This window comes from Amblyomma maculatum, chromosome 11, assembly GCF_055883805.1.
Source record: "Amblyomma maculatum isolate TAMU_Amacu chromosome 11, ASM5588380v1, whole genome shotgun sequence".
Classification (NCBI taxonomy): domain Eukaryota; kingdom Metazoa; phylum Arthropoda; class Arachnida; order Ixodida; family Ixodidae; genus Amblyomma; species Amblyomma maculatum.
In genome coordinates this window covers 74,076,287-74,099,450 of record NC_139354.1, presented here as the reverse complement: position 1 = coordinate 74,099,450, position 23,164 = coordinate 74,076,287, and the positions used below count along the sequence as shown (strand labels likewise).

General features: G+C 45.0%; 1 protein-coding gene across 1 annotated transcript in view; it reads left to right on the top strand.

Moving 5' to 3' along the window:
* The window catches only part of LOC146174172 (trypsin alpha-like), a 32,791-nt gene extending 11,948 nt beyond the window's left edge, over nt 1-20,843 (top strand). The window contains exons 6-9 of the mRNA XM_084585340.1: nt 2,319-2,430; nt 9,966-10,031; nt 10,130-10,281; nt 20,652-20,843. Coding sequence (XP_084441466.1) covers nt 2,319-2,430; nt 9,966-10,031; nt 10,130-10,281; nt 20,652-20,843 — 522 coding nt within the window. The remainder of the gene's footprint in view (nt 1-2,318; nt 2,431-9,965; nt 10,032-10,129; nt 10,282-20,651) is intronic.
* The last annotated feature ends 2,321 nt before the right edge of the window (nt 20,844-23,164 follow it).

The following is a 23,164-nucleotide window of genomic DNA, read 5'->3' as shown; positions in this document are numbered from 1 at the left end:
AAAAAAATTAAAGCGGTAGGAATAAACGAAGGTATCACTGTAAACGCTGTATACACAACTTTATTGGAGGAACCACGCTATAATGGATTGACTGAAGGTGTCTGAAAAAAATGTTACGAAAGCACATTTACATAAATATAAATTTCATCGAGTGAGACAGTGCCGAGGATCAAAACAAGTTGTCATTGTACAAACATCAGAGGCTGGTACTCCACAATAAGGAAGTGTTCAACGTCAATGAATAAATTATTTAAAAACAGCAACGATAACTGTGTGTAAAAATGAAGTCCATAAGCGCATAAGCAGCCACCAGAAACAATAGTCACAACGCTTGGAATTTCCGTGTAAAGATAGGAGAGCTTGCCAGAACTCTCAATATTGCGAGCATTCAGGGTATTGTTTTTGTATATTAAGTACGACTCGCAAGCTTCTCTGTGATTATGTGTTTGGAAGCCTTACTGTAGTATCGTCATCCTGAAGGATTCAAACGAACGCCTTTTGTGCTTACATGTATCAAGGTAGGAAGACTTGGGAATGATCGTATATGATCTCGGTGGTTATTTATTCTTAATTGGAAAGGCGTTTCCATTTTCCGCATATATTATAATGGCACACGCCGCACTTGAGAAGGTAGACCACATTATTTGTGTCAGAGTTGAAGTCTCCTATAATTTCCAATGAAAAAATGAGGCTGGGCTTTAGACTGTTGTGGCTGTATTATTCATTGGACAAACCTTACAGCGAGGTTTGTTGCACGTCTCAGATGTCTGAGCATGTAAACCGTGCAATAAACCTCACTTATCATTCGTTGCAACTGTTCCCCTGAGTTACTTAGCAAGTCATCAGCGAAACGCAGCCTACTGAGATATTCTCCATCGACCCTCATACCTAACTGCTCCTACGACCTTTTTCATTTCCAGTGCTGGCCTTCAGGTTCGTCGAAGTCGGACGGGGTCATTGAATACACACACACACACACACACACACACACACACACACACACACACACACACACACACACACACACACACACACACACACACACACACACACACACACACACACACACACACACACACACACACACACACACACACACACACACACACACACACACACACACACACACACACACACACACACACACACACACACACACACACACACACACACACACACACACACACACACACACACACACACACACACACACACACACACACACACACACACACACACACACACACACACACACACACACACACACACACACACACACACACACACACACACACACACACACACACACACACACACACACACACACACACACACACACACACACACACACACACACACACACACACACACACACACACACACACACACACACACACACACACACACACACACACACACACACACACACACACACACACACACACACACACACACACACACACACACACACACACACACACACACACACACACACACACACACACACACACACACACACACACACACACACACACACACACACACACACACACACACACACACACACACACACACACACACACACACACACACACACACACACACACACACACACACACACACACACACACACACACACACACACACACACACACACACACACACACACACACACACACACACACACACACACACACACACACACACACACACACACACACACACACACACACACACACACACACACACACACACACACACACACACACACACACACACACACACACACACACACACACACACACACACACACACACACACACACACACACACACACACACACACACACACACACACACACACACACACACACACACACACGCACACACACACACACACACACACACACACACACACACACACACACACACACACACACACACACACACACACACACACACACACACACACACACACAATTACACTAATTAAATTATATATATATATATATATAATTTAATTAAATGACCAACAAAATTTATCATTTTATCATTTAAAGCTCTGGTGCAGGTATTTTTATCAATTTAATCTGCATGCATTCGCACTGTGTTAAGAATATTATAACTAACTGTTATATCCAACTGGTTAACGAAGAATCCTGATTGCTTTATTCCTTGAGCTGAAAAGTTCTGATGAAATGACTACAAGAATATCTTGTACGTTGTCAGTTTACAATGTGGTATAAAGTAAAATGCGCGACTTAATAATAATTATGTTGCACACACGGAGTCCTTATCACGCATATTTTAAATTTTCAGCTCAGTGAACCTCTTCGCTTCGACAACTACGTAAAACCGGTGTGCTTGCAAGATCGCAGCCTGTCGCTCGAGAAGCGAGAATTAGCTGCACCTAGCTGGGGACTGAATTCAGGTATGTGGTGCGTACTGGCTTAAGCAACGCAGGCGGCTGCTATATTTAGGAATATCGGATCCATAAGTCAAAACTCATAATCTGCGTTTGCACTGTTAACTGTGTTAGGATATTATTTCAAAGTAAACATGTCAAAGAGATGCCATCAGTGAATGTTATAAGGTGTTGTAGCTTGGACAATGGTGCGTCCAGACCGGTGCACTGTTCGACAATACGCAAACAATGGAGTCCAAATCAGAGGTTACAGGCCGCTGCACCGTTGCAAAAATACAAGTACAGCATCATTAGGATTGATATAGGAAATATTGCTAGGCCTTCTCGGAATAAACACCTCTTTGTTGTGTGTTATGATTCGCTAAGTCACGCTACCCAGCTGAAATTCGCTTCACCAAGGCATCAACGTTAAAAACTAAGCTAGTAAGTACCTAATCGAAATATATAGTAGGGCCATTTTTTTTAGCCTACACCAGGTGCACCAGTGTAGAAAATCTCCTATACGTACAATGGATTTTTGCTGCACTGGTGTAGCTGGTGTAGGTTAAACAAATGACACTAGAAAAAACATGCGCTTAGTTTGCGTTCAGACACTTAAAATTTTAAATGATAGCTTTCGAAAATCTTCTGCGAAGTACAGAAATAAATTATATATATTCGAAACTCAATGAGCATTGCGAGCAGAATTGTAGAGTGTGAAAGCTTTTTGGAGTTTTAGGACGAAGGAAATATCAGCTTGGTAAACAAGATTGCTTTGCACTCTAGACAGCAGCGAATGATAACAGTAAAACTGAATTTGACCGACGAAAGAACCGGGTGTGGAATTGTTCGCCTTTAATCACATGATAATACATGGTTAGTGATATCGTCTGCGCATTTCTTTGTGGAGCTTGAATTTAGGACTTTGAGACTTCAGTAAGCACTGCTACCTACATTTGGCCTCTACTATCTTCCACATGCTTACTAGTATCCCACAATTCAAGCTATAAAATACTCTGCAAGACCTCCGTACGTACAGCCTTTGTCAAAAGTTTAGAGCCCAAATGGGTTTCTTTTAAGCCGCATATCACTGCTTCTTTGACGATCTTGGAAGCCCTAGCCATTAGAGAGGTTAGTACAAAAAATATTCTTGCCTTCAGCAAGTTTGGAAACCTGGGAATGCATTACGAGCCACATGGTATATCTCAGAAGCAGATCCCCTGGACTCTAAACGTTTGCAAAGACTGTATTGTCTTTGCCAAAAGTAACCGAGCAGCACAGCCGGCTGGCGGAGCAGGCACGGGGCCGAGCAACGGCGCTACCGTCGCCGTCGCTGGCCACTGCTCTCCGGCGGCGAGTGTGAGCTAACTGACGTAAACATGCTCCCTCGCTCTCCTTCTTGGGATAATAAAATTAAGCGAGTATTATGCGCGGTGCCTGATTTGGCGCCTTCAGAACGCTGCGCTACACAGCTGGCGCTCCGCACAGCATCACTCGCTCAATGGTCCTTTTTCTAGCGCTGTGAAGCTCGCTCTTCGTTAGATTGCCTCCGCGTTGAATATCGGTACAGTGCTCTCGTAGTTGCAACGAATAAACAAATACACGCTTTTCTACTCGTTTGGATTGTCCGGAGAGCATAGCGAGGAATTGATTTCGAAAACTCGATGCGCTTTTCCTGAGGTTCCTAGTGGCCTATTGTGACCACTACAGAATTTGTTGCGGCGCTAAGTTAAGAAAAATAAAGGCTTCCAGCTGTTTCATGTGCCCCTCTTGCTGAATACCTCTTTACTGCTACTGGAAACGTACAAAAAGCACGTAGTGTTTTCCGCTTTGGTAATTACGTTCGTGCGTTAGCCTGCTGCTAATCTGTTCGTTTATTTAGTGAACTGTATAAAAATGTAATTCTCACACCTTAAACATATGTCACCCATTTTCTCAATACGTGCGGCTGTTTCTTTTTTGTTTGTTTCTTTTACGAGGAAACACCATGCGGCCAATCTAACAGCAACATGTTCTGGAAGTGAAAATAAATCCGGAAGCGCAGCACTTGATTTGCACTGCAAATTAATTTTTTGTTACAGCCTATTACCTAGTGACTTTATTGGTAGTTTAGTGCGCGCTGGCAGAGTGGTGCATCGGTGACTCGATAAACAAGTTACTGGAATAGAACCTTAAAGTGCAACACAAGATCACGCTTGCAAACCTGAGAAGCCCGTCTTTATTTAACTCGCTGGCAGCAAAAAGGAAGCTTAATTCGGAGGGAACGGCATTGCAAATGGGACCAAAACGTCTTCATGGGCATCCTTTGCAATAGCAAGGCTTTCTTGGGGCATCATGCAGCTAGGGAACAATTACATCACTCATTCGGTATTGCCAAATATGTTTTTGAAGCAGTTGCCATCTCTGCTCAGATTTTCGGCATACACTTTGGCGTTGCAATCGCAAAACCCATTAAGCACCTCTGTGCGTTAACAAGCGGCGATGCCAGCCCAAAATCAGCGTTGAGTTGTTTTGCTGTGCACAGCGCCCTCCATGACTAGCACAGCGTTCTAAAGGAACAAAACTGGGCGCCGCACATAGTACCCGCTTACATTTTATCGTCCCAAAAAAGCCGTCGAGCAGCGGCCACCGACGGCGACCACCACGCCGCAGCTCGGCCCTGCGCTTGCTCCGCCTGCCGGCTGGGCTGCTCGGTTACTTTTGGTAAAGACGGTACATATATTGCCCTGCCGTATTCAAGCCGTATGAGCGTTCCGACATGTCATCGTGGCATCAGGTCGGCCCCGGTTTCAAGTTTCTTAGGGGTAGATACCAGCTATTCATTTTCTATAAGCTAAGCGCTTTCTTTAGTCCTGTACTTGGTGGAAAAGCTTATCACAAAATCATTCCGTATATTATTCATATTTTACTTTATTGGTCGCTTGTAGATGTAATGAGCACAAAAGTGATAAATCATCCGGTTTTCGTGCTATCGGCATGTCCTTGTGCCAATGCAGCAACTCATATAAAATTTCTTGATTGTTTTTAGAATCTTAGAGTCACTATTCATCCAACACCTAAGACATTTTTAGCGGTTGTCAGAAGTATGGCATTCTTTATCTATAATATACGTCATATGAAATTTATTTATTTCCACATTGACGCGTACAAGACTGGGACGGCCCCTTCTCCAATTAAATTGTTGGTGCTTTTAGCGTCAATGAGGATGGAAATATTTCATCATGGACGAAACTTTCAGCTTAGAAGAAAAAAAAAATATGCAAGGAGACGTTGGAAATTGCAATGATATAGTACCTCCTAGTAACGAATGCTTTCCGCGGACTAAACGTTTGCTGGGGTGACGTTGAAGCGAATAATTATTACCGTCCAGTGACGTTTTGGCAACTAACTATACTCTTTCTGATGGTAACTAGTATGCATATTATACTTTCAGAAGAACGATCTTGAAATAAGATGAAAATAATACCATTTTGGCGAACATTTTATAGGATTTTTTTGCAGAAAAGAAATCGCCAAGTTTATAACCGTCATTCGAGTGCAAAGCTGGCTTTCCACAAACTTTGCAACTCATGTCAACTATTATGCAGCGATACAAAACACCAAAACAAATATGATAGAATGAAAATCCCCAAGCAAGTTACGGAAGCCGCTATAGGGTATATTACAGAAATTATTTAGCCCCTGCTATATATTTAATAATTTAAAAATTATGTTTATTATAAAAAATATAATATAATATAATATATTATATTCGTAATATAATATAAATTATATAATTATATAAAAATATATTGAGATTATATTTTTTCTGGTACTGTTGTGCTAAAAAGGCTATGGAATTTTTCTACAAGTAGCTTTGATTACGGCCAGCATGTGAACGTTTACAAACGCCTAACAAAATAATAGATTTTTTTAACTGAGACAACCCTTAGTGCAGCTATGAACTAGCGTCGCGCATGCACTACCAGAAAAATGTCCTCTGCAAAGGCTTATAACCTAGAAAAAGAAGCGAGAACCAATATCTCCGAAAATTATTTTCCAAAACGATGGGCCAAAATAAAAGCAAAATAAGATTTCGCCAAGGCTGTGTTTCCGCGTTTCGAAGAGATACTGAGAACCCCAACTTGAGTTATGCTCTACTAACCTTTCTTGATGCCTGACTGCGCATAATGCTGAATCCTTTCATTCAGCTCCAAAATGTCTTAATGTTGGAATATTTTTTTGCGTTAATTCTAAAACACTGTTTGACATTACTGAAATGTTGGTTTCAATGTTAATATGCAAGTAGACCCAATTGCCCCTCACACGAAGGAATGTAGGGAGAGTGTTTTAGCATTGTGTGGATAAAATTATTTAAAAGGCTAGGTTTTCTATAATTATTTAGAAATCAGAAGACATAACAGCTATGGGCCTGCGGTGGGGTGGTGCAAGCAGGCATTATGCATAACAAGTTAAAAGGAAAATAAACACTTAAATATTACGAATCAACAGCCGACGCCGTAGGTCAGCCGGTCGGGCACCGGAAAACTAAATTCGGTGGTTTAAAACTCTGACCCCGGGGGTGTCATGCGGTGTATTTCTCCCAATCTCTAATCAATTATCTTTATTTTTACATTATTATTTATTGTCGATCAACGAGAACATATTCATTATGCTTTTTTGGTGTCAATGAATGTTGCCACCCTTCGTATCTACCTCAAACATGCCCATCCTTTTCTCGGCATTTATTTGCCAATAAAAGTTATCTACCTATAATGAAAACCAGTGTATGAAAGGAGCATGGGCTATTTACTGCTTTCATTCAATTATCATTGTTAGTACTGCAGAGACGATTGATTCCAAGTGGGTGAGTTTTTGCCAATTATGGTTCTTTAAAATGCTGCACAAGTTGTATGCCGTCGGAGATGGTGTACGATGCTGCGGAGGTCGCTTACAGATAGTATAGCGAAGACTTGACTACAGAATATTATGAGAGGAAACACAAGCTTCATCTACAGAGAATATTTACTAGAGAGATGTGAGGTGGAACTCGTTAACAGGGAAAGCTTCTTCTTAAGCATATCCTTAAATGCACAACATCTAATTTCAGTCCACAACGGCGGACTGGTATCTCGTGCTTGCTCTCAAGCCCTCGGGGTCCAGACCCCTTTTAGATAACTTCCAATCGCCGCGAACTTAAACAGGATTGCTTCGCGGCTGTGTACAAGCCCCCGGTCAATTTTGACAGTATGGTTTAGTACTGCCCGCCGTGTAGTAGTGTCTTTCCACAGTTTCGCCCCGCTTGCAATCCGAGAAATTAGAATGTTCGTGAGCCTTGACGTCATGGTAGTGTTGAGAAAAGGGCGACCTTATCAATCAGCTGTCGCCGCAAGGGCATAAATTTGTTCTATGCTCGCCACCAGTCTTCGCCCGGTGCTGCACAACACCCGTTTGTACGAATGCGGCTGTTGCGTGAACAGACGTCTTACCTGCAGCATAGTTTCGGTTTGGGTAGGCAGGTGCACACAAAACCACTTACTTTTGGAATTCATTGAATGGCCACCGCTCAGCAGCACACAATTTGTTCGGCAATTCGTTGGGCATTCTTGTCGGAGTGTCGTCGTTTACACTCATACTATAAGCATAGCTGCCACAAAATGCTGGGTGCACAACCACTTACTTTTCTGGGCCAACCTGTGCGAACCTGTTGTACCCGGCGGTCCCGCGCATTCCTGTCAGCGTTATTACCGGCTTCTATTCATGCTAGAAGAATACTGAGACGAAGCGATAGAGAATAGCCGTACACTCTTAAGGGGCATCTACGCTAACCGTTGTGCCCATCGGTCTATTAGAGTGAGTGGGCACGAAATAATGCAATAAAATATCACAATATACGAAGACATCTATATATACAGGCACTTGATTTGATCCTACATATATTACGTTAGGCTTATAACATTGTATAACACATTACCAAGTCAGACTGTCAAGGCTCTTAAATTAGCAACAAACGTTTCATCGTTCAGGCCATCTACAACACACTTCGGTGATTTGTTTGAATTCGCAATTGCGTAGAGAAACAGGGAGTCTTTAAATGTATTACTTCAGGCTCGAAATAGTTGAATTATTTTTCAACCTTTACAATGCGAGCGTAAGCGGGAAACATGAATAACTGACGAATGACTATTGACCTTTTGATATAACCAAGAAAAGTGGATGGTTACACAGCATGAAAGAGCCCTGAAGAAGGCTTGTGGGGGCACCACAGTTTGCGACCCTTGTTTAGTGATTTTAATATTGATTTTTTATTGCATTCTAGATAAAAGATTTGAGTCCGGAATCTGTGCGTTCCGCCTGAGGGGATGCTTTGATAAGCAAATTGATATTTAAACCACGCTCTCTATCTTGTGTATTGCAAATAAAATTGGGTAGCAATAATTTGTATTTCTTTAGGTTTTTTTCTGTTGCTCATATATCCAATAAACAGGGCGTTTACTAGAGGCAAGACCGCACCAAAGCATTTGGTCCTCCTCAAGATTTACCTGCATAACAGCTTGGTGCAACTGCCAACGCATAAATTAAAGGGAAATATGGGCACTCGTGGATATATTGTCGAGGCGCGTATCGCAGATAAGGTTGTTAGTACATCTATGTTCTCGGTATTTCACAATTATTATTCAAGTCAGCGCACGTCCGTTATAATTTTTGCCTACCCGTCGCTATCATTCGCCGGTTACTATTCAGGAATCTTGATTAGATTCTTAACTGTTTAATGGAGGCGTTTACGAGTAGGCCGGATTTTATGTGGTACATGAAAGAAGCTGAATTAAAAAAACATTTAGAATGTTTCGCTAGAGGAGAAAGATTACACGATAGACAAATGAAATACGGGTTAAGCTACTAATAATAACTCGTTTTCTTAATGTATTATTGAAATGTATGAGCAGAAGTTGTAAAATATATAGAGCCATGGGAACGGCTAGACACTTTGACACTGAAAACTATTCACTTTCCTGTGAAACTTATAGTCCGGAAACGTACCAAAGCTGCATTTAGGTGGCCAAGTTTTGTGCCCCTAAATACCCAGCGCTTGTCAGAAACCCTGAGTGGAATTATAATTACAGCAGACCTACGTGTTGTGCATAAAGAAATTTAATGTAGTCAGTGCAATTAGTAACCTTGGCATAAATTATTGTTATCCTAATTACACGTAGCTCCTATGAAACGTTTGAAAGCATAATAATGACGGATTTATTTATTTAGCGCTGTAAATGTCGGCTCCGATTGTCAAAGGAAAACGAGATGTGGTCTACCGCATGCTGTGTGATTACTGCATTTCTATTTGGGGCTATTCTATAGATCAGCAAGCGTTTCCTTCTGCAAAATATTTTTCTTCCTCTGAAGAGTTAATGAACACGACTCAGACCGAATGTTGAGTACGTGGAGGATAGTTGGTGCACAGCGTCTTTATCTGTGAGCCAGGCTAAGGATGTTAATCTGCGTGCTCTTTGTGCAAGGCGAGTCATGTACCAACTAGTCCGATAACTTTCCACTAAGCATTGTCTATATGCATTGCTATGCAGCCCTGTCAGCTTTCATATTCTCCTCCTTTCCCTTCTCCCTCACATCTTCAAGCATCACCTGCCCAGGTTAGGACCAGTAAGAAGAGCAATGTGTTCAGTTACGTAATGTACAGTGTCCAGTTTTATTAAAATGATTTTTCACTCACGTCTGCCTTATGTTCCAGATGATCGAAGTCCTAAGACACTCCAATACTCCGCTGCCCAAGTTTTGCCTCAGAGTTCCTGCACAGCACATTTCAAGATGTTAAAAGGAAAGGGCGGCAAATGGCGGAAGACCCTGCTGTGCACACAAGCGCAAGGAAAAAACATTGAGGCGGTAAGCTAATGCAAGTGAACACTGTTTAGATGATGGTGACAACTTTTTTATTCAGCTAGAGCAGCTGTGGTGAGAAAGCGCCATGGCCCAAAGTATTTTATATCTCTTAAAGGTGTAGAACACATCTTTTCGAGCGTATCGACAAACAACAGCCAGATAATTGGCGAGAAGAACGTTTTTGCCAAAATGGTCCCCGCGTTATAATCTGGCAGCAGTAGGGACTCCTGGCGCCCCCAGCCGCATATGAGGTGGAAGAATAGACAATGAATGCACAAAAATGTTATGAGCGGAACCCCGAGGTGTGGCCATAAACTACTAGAATTGCGGAAACATTTATGATATTCGCAATGTTTCTGAGGAGAAAAAAGATATGCACGTCGTCGAGAATTTGTTTCGACATGGATTGTAGATATGTTTCTTTTTCTGTGCGTGCAAGTTTCATAGGTTCTTGCAACAAATAACACACACACACACACACATATATATATATATATATATATATATATATATATATATATATATATATATTGTGAGCACTGTGTGGCGCTTCATCTTCCACACTGCTGAACGTGCTGCTTCATCTTCATCCTGCTCCCTCTTGTAGATACCCATCGTCATCGCGGAGTGTGTTTGGCTGCAGTGTGCGACCAAGGCTTCAGGTCTGTAATAAAGCCTGATTCCCCAAGTCCGACCTTCGCGTTACCTTACACGTGGTGGAGGTGCGCCTTGATTTCCCCGCTGCTTCGTCACCTGCATCCACCTGGAGCTTCGTTCTGGCCGCCGTTTGACCCCGACCACCATCGTCATGACACAAGAGGGCCACTCCGCTATTCCGGCTGCTACCAACTCGACTCCAGCTCCCCTTGCCACTTGGACTGTCAGTAGCCGTCAGCGCGACCCGCAGATGTTCGCCGGTCTCCGCGGCGACGACGCTGATGACTGGCTCGACAGCTACGACCGGGTCAGTGCTTTCAACCGATGGGACGATTCTCTTAAATTAATTAATGTGTCCTTTTATTTGACGGATGTGGCCAAAACGTGGTTTCTAAATCATGAGTCGACGATTCCGGACTGGGCTACCTTTAAACAAAAGTTACGCCAGATTTTCTGCGCTCCTACTGTTCGCACGGAGTCCGCCAAGAAGAAGCTAGAAGCCCGACTTCAGCGGCCTAATGAGACCTACACCTCTTATATAGAAGATGTACTTTCACTTTGTCGGCGCATCAATGACACAATGCCAGAGGCCGAGCGGGTTCGGCACGTCCTTAAAGGTATTGGGCCACTCGCCTACAACGCCCTGGCCGTGCAGAACCCTACCACAATCGATGCCATCATATCCACTTGTCAACGCCTTGACGAACTACAGTCAATACGCCTGCAGCCTGATCCCACTTCATTTGGTTTCACTGCCGAAGCTGACCTCCGTGTGCTTATTCGCGAATTAATTCGTGAAGAGCTCTCGGCTCAAGGTAATTTGTGCCGCCCTGCATCTGAGCCACATAATTCAAGTGCCGGCCTGCGTAGCATTGTTAAAGAAGAGCTGGCCTCAATGACCTATTCCCCGCCAACATCGGTCGCTCCTACCATTTGTCAGGTGCCAACGTACGCCCAGATCACGTCCTTGCCGCCCGCAGTTGGCGCGCCTACGCCACCGGCGCCTACCACTGCTCATGTCGCTGCATTGGCACCACCTGCCGCAGCGCCGACATACTACCCCAACTGGCGCCCAGCCCGCCCTGTGTGTTATTACTGCGGGTACCGAGGCCATATTTCCCGCTTCTGTCGTCGCAGGCTCCAGAATGAACGCCGCGGCTACGAATCATTTGAAGCAGACTACCCTCCTCGCTTTTCCGGCTCTAACCACCGTTCATTCCCCGATTATCCCAGACGTTCATCACCCCCGCCAGAAAACCCCGCTCCGCCTGCTGGTTACAGGCCTTCAAGACGCCGTTCTCTTTCGCCTTTTCGCCGCTCAGCCTCGCCTCTCCGTCAAGCTTCTCTGACGACCCCCCGCCTGTCGGAAAACTGACCACTGCAGTTTTAGGAGGGAAAACTGCACTCTTCGGCCATCCCAAAAATCCTCCGGAACGTCCCTGGAATATTATTTTAGTGCGGGTTGAAGGATTATCTGTTGAAGCTTTGGTTGACACGGGCGCCGCTGTTTCTGTGATACACACTGACTTGTGCTCCCGCTTGCGAAAAGTGAAAACGCCTTATGATGGACCTGAACTCCGTGGAGCTAATGGTGCAATAATTCGGCCTTCTGCTAAGTGTACTGTGCGAGTTTTTGTTGACGGTGTCCGCCACCATGTACAATTTGCCGTGATGTCACCGTGCGCTCACCCAATTATTTTAGGCTGGGATTTTCTGTCTGCCGCATCAGCCAGCATTTCGTGTCGCGACAGGATCATTTACATGAACGAGAGCGATCCGTCTTCTGAACATCCCGAGCCCCGTTATCGCCTGCTTGCCGCTACTAACTCAGTGTTGCCCCCTGGATGCGAACAACTTGTCGCGCTTACTTCTGCTGACATTGATAACGGAGATGTGCTAATCGTGCCTTCTGATCGCCATCTGACCCGCGGAATCGCGCTACCACCAAGTCTTGTTCGGTTTGAGCATGGCACAGCGCTTGTCGCTGCTTCGAACACTTCCCCAGAGCCCATTGTGCTGACTAAAGGGACATGTTTTCCTTGTGTCCTGGACATTCACCCGGTGTCCCTCACCACCCTTACCGCCCCCTCTTCCTCACCAGCAGCTTCTTCCGATGCTTCTCTCTGTGTTCTCTTTGGCACCATCAATCCTGACCTTCCTGCGACTCACCGCCAAGCTTTGCAGGAATTACTTCGAAAACACCAAGCCTCCTTTGATGTCACTTCTCCGACCTTGGGCCGAACGTCTTCTGCACAGCACCGCATTATTACAGAAGGTACTTCTATTGTTAGCCGCCGCCCTTACCGTGTTTCCTTATCAGAACGTAAAATCATAGAAGATAATGTGAATGATATGCTCCGGCGAGACATTATTCGGCCATCAGCTAGCCCCTGGTCATCTCCGGTCGTCTTGGTCAAAAAAAAAAGGATGGGTCCGTGCGTTTTTGCGTTGATTACCGCGCACTTAACAAAGTCACTCGAAAAGATGTTTACCCTATGCCACGAATTGACGACTCCCTCGACTGTCTTCAGGGCGCCGAATATTTCTCCACTTTGGATTTGCGTTCCGGTTACTGGCAGATACCGATGCACGAAGCCGACAAAGAAAAAACAGCATTCGCTACTCCCGATGGGCTTTACGAATTCAATGTCATGCCTTTTGGACTTTGTAATGCCCCCGCTACGTTTGAGCGCATGATCGACACTGTTCTTAGAGGACTTAAGTGGAAAACATGCTTGTGCTACCTGGACGACATAGTTATTTTCTCTGCGACTTTTTCTGATCATTTATGCCGCCTTGATCAAGTATTAACGTGCCTCGCATCCGCCGGTCTCCAGCTGAACACAAAAAAGTGTAATTTCGCCAAGAAAGAAATCAGGATCCTGGGCCACCTCGTCAGCCGCGATGGCATTCGACCCGACCCTGACAAGCTTGCTGCAGTTTTGAACTTTGCACGCCCTCAGCGGACTAAGGAACTACGCAGTTTCCTTGGCCTGTCTTCGTACTTTCGCCGTTTCATTCGAAATTTCGCTACCATTGCTGCACCGCTCCACCGCCTCCTTACAGACCGTACTACTTTCAATTGGTCCGAAGATTGCGAAAAAGCTTTCCAAACCCTAAAGAATGCCCTCACTTCGGACCCTGTTCTCGCTCATTTCGACGACACTGCTGCCACCATTCTTCACACCGATGCCAGCAGCCTCGGTATCGGCGCCATACTTCTGCAACGTGATACCGCTTCTCGGGAAAAGGTAATTGCGTTTGCCAGTCGAACTCTAACACTAGCGGAACGCAACTACACCATCACTGAGCAAGAGTGCCTAGCCGTCGTTTGGGCAGTTCAGAAATTCGGCCCCTACCTCTACGGCCGCCATTTCACGATCGTTACCGATCACCACGCCCTGTGCTGGTTATCAACCCTCAAAAATTTGACTGGACGCCTGGGCCGTTGGATTCTGCGTTTGCAGGAGTACCACTTTGATGTCATATTCAAATCGGGACGCAAACATAGAGATGCCGATGCTCTTTCCCGCTGCCCGCTATCAGAATTGCCACCTAGTGCTTCCTCGAGCCTTCCTGCGTGCACCCTCGACGTCCCAATGTCGTCCAGAGCCCCAACCTTAACCTGTGCTACTCTTGCCGCTGCTCCAGATCGCTACGCCATTATTTCAAACCAGCGAGCAGATCCCTACTGTATTTCCCTAATCAACCTTCTCACCGGTGCTTCTCACCCTCCTACCGCTAGGATGCGCAGGCAACTCCAAAAGTTCAAACTTGACAACGGCGTGCTCTCCCGTTATATTTATTGCTCCGAAGGCACCCGTTGGGTCCCCGTTATTCCGAGAGCGCTTCGCACCCGTATCCTGGCGGCTTTCCACGATGATGCTACAGCCGGTCACTTAGGCTTTCATAAAACTTACCACCGCGTGAAAGCCCGTTTCTTCTGGCCAGGCCTCGCCTCAAGTGTGGCAAAATACGTCGCCTCTTGTCTGCCATGTCAGCGCCGCAAACGGCCCACTTCTCCTCCTGCTGGCCTACTACAGCCGCTACCTTGCCCTGCTACTCCTTTTGCCGTTGTTGGCATAGACTTATACGGGCCACTTCCATTGTCCGCACGAGGTAATCGCTGGATCGTCACCGCCGTCGACCACCTAACACGCTACGCTGAGACCGCTTCCCTGCCTAATGGCTCAGCACATGAGGTCGCGACCTTCTTTTTGGAATCGCTCGTACTGCGCCATGGGGCCCCTCAAGTGCTTCTCAGCGATCGTGGTCGGACATTTCTGTCGAAGATTGTAGCCGAAGTTATTGAAGCCTCAACCACACATCACAAATTGACCTCCAGCTATTACCCGCAGACCAATAGGTTGACTGAGCGGTTCCACCGCACGCTTTCTGACATGTTGTCTATGTATGTCGACCAGGACCACCGAAACTGGGACGTAATACTTCCTTTTGTTACGTTCGCCTACAATACGGCTGTACAGCGGACCACAGGTTACACCCCGTTTTTCCTCGTTTACGGCCGTTCTCCCGCTACCTTTCTTGACACCTCTTTTCTTTCTACACATGCCAGTTCCTCATCCTCTCTTCCTGACCAGTTCCTTTCCCGAGTGGCCAAATCACGCCGGCTTGCTCGCGTCAACACGGAAGCTAGCCAGGAAGACCGCAAGTACCGCTATGATGCAACCCATCGCCAAGTTTCGTTCCGTCCCGGCGACGAGGTGTTACTTTGGACCCCATTACGCACTCCTGGCCTTTGTGACAAGTTACAGCACCGTTACATTGGTCCTTACACAGTTCTTGCAAAAACCTCCCCGGTCAACTATCGCGTCTCCCCTGTTTACCCTCCTCCGGACTGTCGTTACCGTGGCACTGAAGTTGTCCACGTTTCACGTATGAAACCTTTTGTTTGGCGCATTCCTGCGGACTAATTGCGGCCAGGCTGGCCGCTTGAACTGCGCGGGCGAAATAGTGTGAGCACTGTGTGGCGCTTCATCTTCCACACTGCTGAACGTGCTGCTTCATCTTCATCCTGCTCCCTCTTGTAGATACCCATCGTCATCGCGGAGTGTGTTTGGCTGCAGTGTGCGACCAAGGCTTCAGGTCTGTAATAAAGCCTGATTCCCCAAGTCCGACCTTCGCGTTACCTTACAATATATATATATATATATATATATATATATATATATATATATATATATATATATATATACATTTATTTACGTTGATCATTATCACGCGAGCAAAAATTAATGACCTTGGTGGATAAAAAAATATCCTACGTTCGACTCAGAGAGCCTAGCGCTTCAGGTAGCGTTGAGGATAATATATGGTGGAAAGATGCAATAAACGCAACGCGGACAATATTTTTGAAGCTGTACTCCAAGGGTGCTTTTATATTTATTGAGATGAACGCAAAGAAAGTATGGAGGAAGAAAGGGGAAGCTTTAGTACAAAAAAATTGCTCATATGCATTCGATACCCTTTTCTAACTACTCAATATTACCGAGGACTATGCTATGCTGCAGTCGGCATCATCATATGATCTACTGCGTTGCGCCTTGGGTCTATTCTAAAAGATGCGCAGGAACCTTGCATGCTGCCTCTGGTTTAAAAACTGTGAGAAGCGAGACGCGCGTAAGCTATTACGTACGCAATGATACGGAAAATAAGGATCTCGTTATGGACAAAAATGAAAGCAGCCAACCACCCCCGCCGGGGTGGCGCAGTGGTAAGACGCCTGAACACTGTGCCGGAGTTCCCGGGTTTGAACCCGACCACGGCGGCTGCGTTTCAATGGAGGCGGTGGTGGTGGTGGTACCAAACGTTTATTGATCAAAAAGGGGTGGATTGATATATGAACATCCAGTCCTTACAGATACTGGGTGGGGTCCCTAGTACGGGACCCCAGTGGCGTCGGCCGCTGCCCGGGCGCGCTCGACCAAGGCCTTTGGGCCTGCAGGTCATAGCAGCCGAGCAGGGTCGCCTCCCAGTCCTCCCGAGTGGGGTTGGAGTGAGGAGGAATAGCTAGCTGGGTTGGATGGGCAAGCCCACACCATGTGGTAGATGTCCGAAGACTTCTCCGCCCAATGCGGACAACTGCCCGTAAAGGAGGGATTAAAATGTTTTAGTGCTGCCGGGCACAGCAGAGTGTTGGTATAAAGACGGAGTAGAAGCCGCTCCTCCGTCTTAGATAGACCTTTACTCGGGCGAGGGTAAAGGCTGTGACAAGATTGATAATAAAGAACAATGTCTTTAAACGAATACGCGGGTTCGAATTCAAGATCCTGATCTAGGGGGTCGAGATGGGAAGCCCGAAAAAGTGAGCGCGCGGGCGGCGGCGTCGGCTGCCTCATTCCCCTCGAGACCCATATGAGCAGGAGCCCATACTATTTTCCGGTAAGCGGGGTCCCCGGTGTAGGTGCAATTTTGATGTAGTCGGTAGGCTAAGTATGGCACCCAGCCTTGCTCGACATTCCGACAGGCCCCTCGCGAGTCGGAGATAATTGTTTTTGAATCAGTGTGGGTAGCAATGGCCAGAGCAATGGCGACCTCCTCCGCGTGGTTTATGTCACGGGCGCGAAATGTAAGCCCGTTAAAAGTTTTGGACTGGTGCACCACTGCGGCCGTGTACCATCCCCCATGGTGGGGGCCGGAGGCGTCCACGTTGTAAATGCCGGTTTCGACCCATGATGGCGGCCCAGGGCTTCCTCCCGCGCCAGGCGCCGGCCATTTGTGGTCTTCACGTGTCATGTGTTTAGGAAGAGGGCGTACGTGGAGGGCGCATCTCCACTCGAAAGGGAGACGTACACGATCTTCCATAAGGGTGGTATGTTGGATGTGTAGCCGGGCAAGGAGGCGGCGACCCGACAGTGTCTTAGAAAGACGAGTGTATTGGTTGGTTAAGTGAGCCTCTCGGATCTCCCAGAACGTATTCACCGTGCCCAGGCCCAGTAGACGCTGGTTGGAGGTGTTCACGGGGAGATCGAGGGCTCTCTTAAAAATTTTGCGCAGGATGACTTCGAGTGCATCCTCGTCTTGTTTCCGAAGGTGGAGGTAAGGAGTCGAATACAAGATTCGACTGGTCACGAATGCATGCGCCAGCCGCAAGGCGTCTTTGCACCGCAACCCCCCACGTTTGTTAGAAACCCGGCGGGCCCCCACCTTACGGAGTTTCGCCAAGGTAGTGTCCGACCGTCTATGTTGATGAATGAAGAGCCCCAGTACCCGGACCTCTGTGCTTTCAGGAATTGATCCTGTCTCTAAAAAGAGCTCAATTTTGGCCGTGCACTTTGGTGAGGGGCGTATGTGTACAAATTCAGATTTTTGAGGGGAGCATTGAAGGCCGCAGCGGCGAGCGAAACGAAGTGGCGTCCGTGTGCTGTGCGATGTCAGCGCACGGTAAACATCACAGGTGGTCGAAATTACTCCCTAGCCCTCCGCTATGGCTCCGCTTTCTCTCTTTCCACTTTCACTCCCACCTTCCTCCCTTCCCTTACGGCGCGGTTCAGGTGTCCAAGTGTGACAGATACTGCGCCTTTTCCCTTCCTGTAAACCAACCAACCAACCAACATTCAGCGAGGCGAGAATCAGCACAGGAGATTGTTTTTTTAGACCCTTTTGTTGTTGACATGAATTACAACTGCAATATTTTCCAGGGTAACGGTAATTAAGTCCGAACTCTCAGACCAAAAAAGATGCCATTTTTCGGATTCGGACTCACCACAGCCGAATATCGTTTTCGTGCCCTTAACAACTCAGCCACAGCGACGCATATCCACTTTTTTTCCTGTATCCAGCTCCCGATCTGCATCTAGATCTTGTTCTCAATCAGTTTTTGTTTAGCAGGACGTTCAACATCCGTAGGTATTGACTACGTGGTTCTGTTGTTTTTGGCTACATGTAATAACCAAAAAGTAGGGACTGGACAGACGTCGTTCTACTCATTTGGTAAGCGCAGAGGACGTGACATTCAAAGATCGGGAGTTCAGACCATACCAGACGATGTTGTTTTTTCCAATTTTGAATTTTCTCCTAGTACATTCTAAGTCCTAAATAAAATGTCTGCTGAGCCATGTCAACGGCAACATTTATTTTTAAAAATACGGGGTGTTTTTCTTTGCAGCGCTCAATGTTGGCTTATTTTATTTGTGCATCATAACAAGACACTCAATTTGGCAACTTTTTTTTTTCTAGCAGAGACCTGGGTTTCAGTGGTCTTTAAGCTAGAGGCAGCACAACAGAGCTTCCACAAAGCTCCCTTTCTCTCTTTCGATACGTAACACTCGCTGTAATACAGGTTTCAACTCTGCCAGAGTGAATGTACTGTGGCGCTCGTGAACACTGTCAAGTTTAAGCTTTATCAAACAGAAATTACTACAAAAGTACAAGGTTTGGACAGCCATCGCTGCAGTTCATTCGATGAGACTACCGGACGCGATATTCGGAGGCTAGTGGCTTCTTTGTTTGAGCGGCAAAATATCAGTCATGTTCGTGATTACTTTAGCTCCATCAGCACGTTTTATGCGCTTGCAATCTTCGCGTTGGCATGCTATACATAAGCAAAAGCGGCTTCTTAGCAGAGTATTTTGTGTGCACCAACAACAGACTCTTGAATAGCCAATGTTTGATTTTGCGATAAACTCTTAATCGCATTTTTTTTTGCTTTAAAACCCTCGTATTAAGCAACAAAACGCTTTGCAGACAATTGTTGTTTTCAATATTCGTCCGCATCCTATGGAGTGCAAGGGAGTTCGAAAGAGTTGTTTCATACCAATCTTGCTGGACATTCTCGAGAGTCTTTTCATTTAAGTTGTTATGCTTCGGCTTCATCAAGGCACTGTATCTCAATATTCAAGCACATGGTGCACCAACTTAAGTCAGAGACACTTATACCCAGTTCAGCTACGCCGTTTCTCTCCTCATATTCGTGACGCTTGCTACTTCTTTATTTGGTTTCCATGTCCTGCGTGTCAAGACGCCTTTCATCGTAGCAAACCTTGCATGAAGCATCGTTAGTGAGCTCTGTACTTCTTAAATTGAAAATAGAAGTCGATTTTTGCATAGTTTCCGCAACACTGTTAAGGTCGGCAAATGATTTGGAGACCAAGAATGTGTCTTTGTGGCGACACCTTTTGCTTCAAATGGACATCTAATCGCTGCACAATCCAAGCCTTCGAGTTCGACTCACATAATTAAAAAACAACGTTATTTCGCTCATGCCAGAGCACTCCGCGCCCACTCAATACATTTGATAAAGTGTTGACAGCCTGCATCTTTGCAATGCTTTTTGCTATACACATGTAAAAAAAACCAACTAGCAGTTTAGGGACAGCGGCCGAGGTAAGGAGAATGCACGAACTAACAATTAAAACAATTAAACACCCTACAGAATAGAGGATACAGCAATTATGCCACGTTCGTCTCACTTCACCGAATGCTGCCAAAATGCCGGACGAAGTAAGTTCCTTGCCGCAAAAGTTTCGTTAGATTTTGCCACAGCCATTGGCCGTGAAAAGCCACTTCACATAATCAGTTACCACGCAGTGTAAAATTTTCGTTATTTTATTGCAGAATATATATAGAAATGCTAATATTTAACTCCTTCCACGCTTTAATTTCTGTCCACTACATTTCTTCTGCTTGAGTTATGCTCTAAATCTATTGCTTCAGTTGTGAAATTATTTTATTTCTTTCTATTTCTCTTCAAAAAGGCGGCAGCAGGTGGACCGCTTACCCTCCTTAACGGTGGAAAGCGAGCCGTGCAAGTCGGAATCGGTTCCTTCACATTCTGCACCAAAAGCCAGCGGCCGAGCGCCCAAGCAAGTGTGCATAGCTACACACCGTGGATAAAAAAGGTCCTAAGCCTCTGTGAAAAATGGGAACGACGCAGCGCTTCTCACTAAGCAGTTAGGAAGATACTTCGTCATTGTATTGCAAGAAGCAAAGTCTTCGCAAAAAAAAGTGTAATGTTGAAAAGTTGCTCAAGGCTATTCGGAATTTTTTGCTTTGTTCTTTCTTAGTATCACCGGCCTCAATTGTGCAATTCAGAGAAGAGGAATACATTTGAATTCAATCCGCATTGATTAATATTACAAATACAATGAAGAAAAGATTAAAAAAAATATTAGACAAGAATTTAATAGACTTCGATGACAGGCAAACACAGACAGAAGAAAATGACTGCTTGCTCACCTTGGAGAAGTTTACAAATATTTATCTACATGCGCTTTTACACAAACGTGGTTGCTCTCCAAAATTTTGTTTTCTGTTCTATATCGCGCATATGCGCTAAAAGCCGAAGTTCAGCGTCATATTCTTGCATAAGTTGGCATTCGGCAAAGAAGTAACAGTTCTGGAATAGAAAGACTTCAATTGAGCAACCAAAGATTCTGGGTTATTGGGCATCGTGACGATGTTTAATTTAACAGAATAAATGCTTTAATCCGCTGTATGCTATTGCCATGTTATGTTCCCCTGGCCCTTTGCGTGAAGCGTTGTGCGTATATTTCCAGCCACAAGTATCCATCCGTATTCTTCTGGCAAATAAGCTTCCATTGAATGATTGATGGATTCATGGGTTTTTAACCTATGGCATTTAAATGGATTGCTCAATCTTAGTTACTGTGTTGGAGAAAACTATTGATGCAAGGGAAACATATTACATAACGGCGACGGTTAAGAATAGAATTTAAACCACCTTAACCAAGGTTACAGCTTAAAACACAATGCCTTTTGCTCAATACGAACTGTATTGTTCAAAACAAAGGAGCTAGCTCTCACACTTTTTGTCAAATATTTTCGGAATCAGATTTCAATAAGGATGAATGTTACAACAGTACCGTCCCTAAACACTTAGTTCTCAGCTAGTTCATGTTAAATTCACATATATATGAGCGAAGTAGCCAACAGATTTAGGTCTGCAAAAGCAGTTTTTGTTACTGCTCTAATTCTTAGCGCGCCCCATTCGCTTGTGCATGCCATTACGAAGGCGAAATAGAAGATATAAGCTGGTCTTGAAGAGAGCCTCTGTATGTCCAAGCATTTACCGGTTGACCCTACTACAATAAGTGGTACGGGCAGAGGCTCTTTATTTTTCTTTCCTTCTCATGCCTCAACATAATATATGTACATTTACGTGTTATTCTAAAACATTTTTAGTGAAATAGTAATTTATAACATACACAGTAACAAGAATAAAGCTTAAAACCCATTGATGTGCCTCTACTCGGAATGAGCAGTTTTGCCGTACGTGTTAGCGTTATTATGCTTTGTAAATGAAGGTTAACATGCAGACGTCAGTGGTACTAAGGAGATACCTGATTAAGTTTGTGAGACGCTCTAAAGGCAATATATTGTGTATTGCGAAACATAAGTTTGAAACTACGAATGCAAAAGATGCACATGAAGTCATCATTATTTTTAATCAAAGCAGGGATCAATAAATAACAAAATATGATGACGGCTACATTTGCCTGGAGCCTATTTGAATAAAAATATCTATGACCGGCAACATACACATACTTGTCCTTGTGCTTACTTCTAGACACACTATTGTGGCAATGTGTTGGAGAACAAATGGTGCAAAAGTAGGGAAATACTAAATGGCGAAGACAGTAAGGCTGATAGCGGTCAATTGATCTTGTCTTAGCAACGTTCCCTTGCTCTGCGACGGCCTTTTCTACATGGATGCCTAAAGGTGGGTTTGTAGAATCTCTGTGGAAGGCATAACACATACTAAAAAAGAGGCAGAACAGTCAGCGCTCAGTCGGCACACTCAGTAACCGAACTTGCCCAAAGGTCAATAGAAACATGTGATGTGGATATTCAATGGTGGCACATGTGGAGCTGTTTCGTATATGCCAGTCCTAAGTTATATTTATTTATTTTTAATTTATTTCTTATATGAATACTGTAAGGCCTCATTTAACGGTAATTGTACGGAAGGAAACTGAGAAAATATTCTTGTGCAAATGAACGAACAAATCACTTTATTATGCACTAGAGCAGAACACAAAAAAGCAATACAGTTACCACCTCTAATAACCCACCTGCTACAGAAAACCAAAACAATTTCAAAAGCACTCTAAACCGTACACTGCGCAAATGCGAAACCTGAGAGTTCCTACTGCACACTGTACATTACGTTGGCTTTAATGGCCATTATCAACAAATTGCAGCATCATTATCATAGCTACTCGCATCATTGCAATGATCACAAATTGCA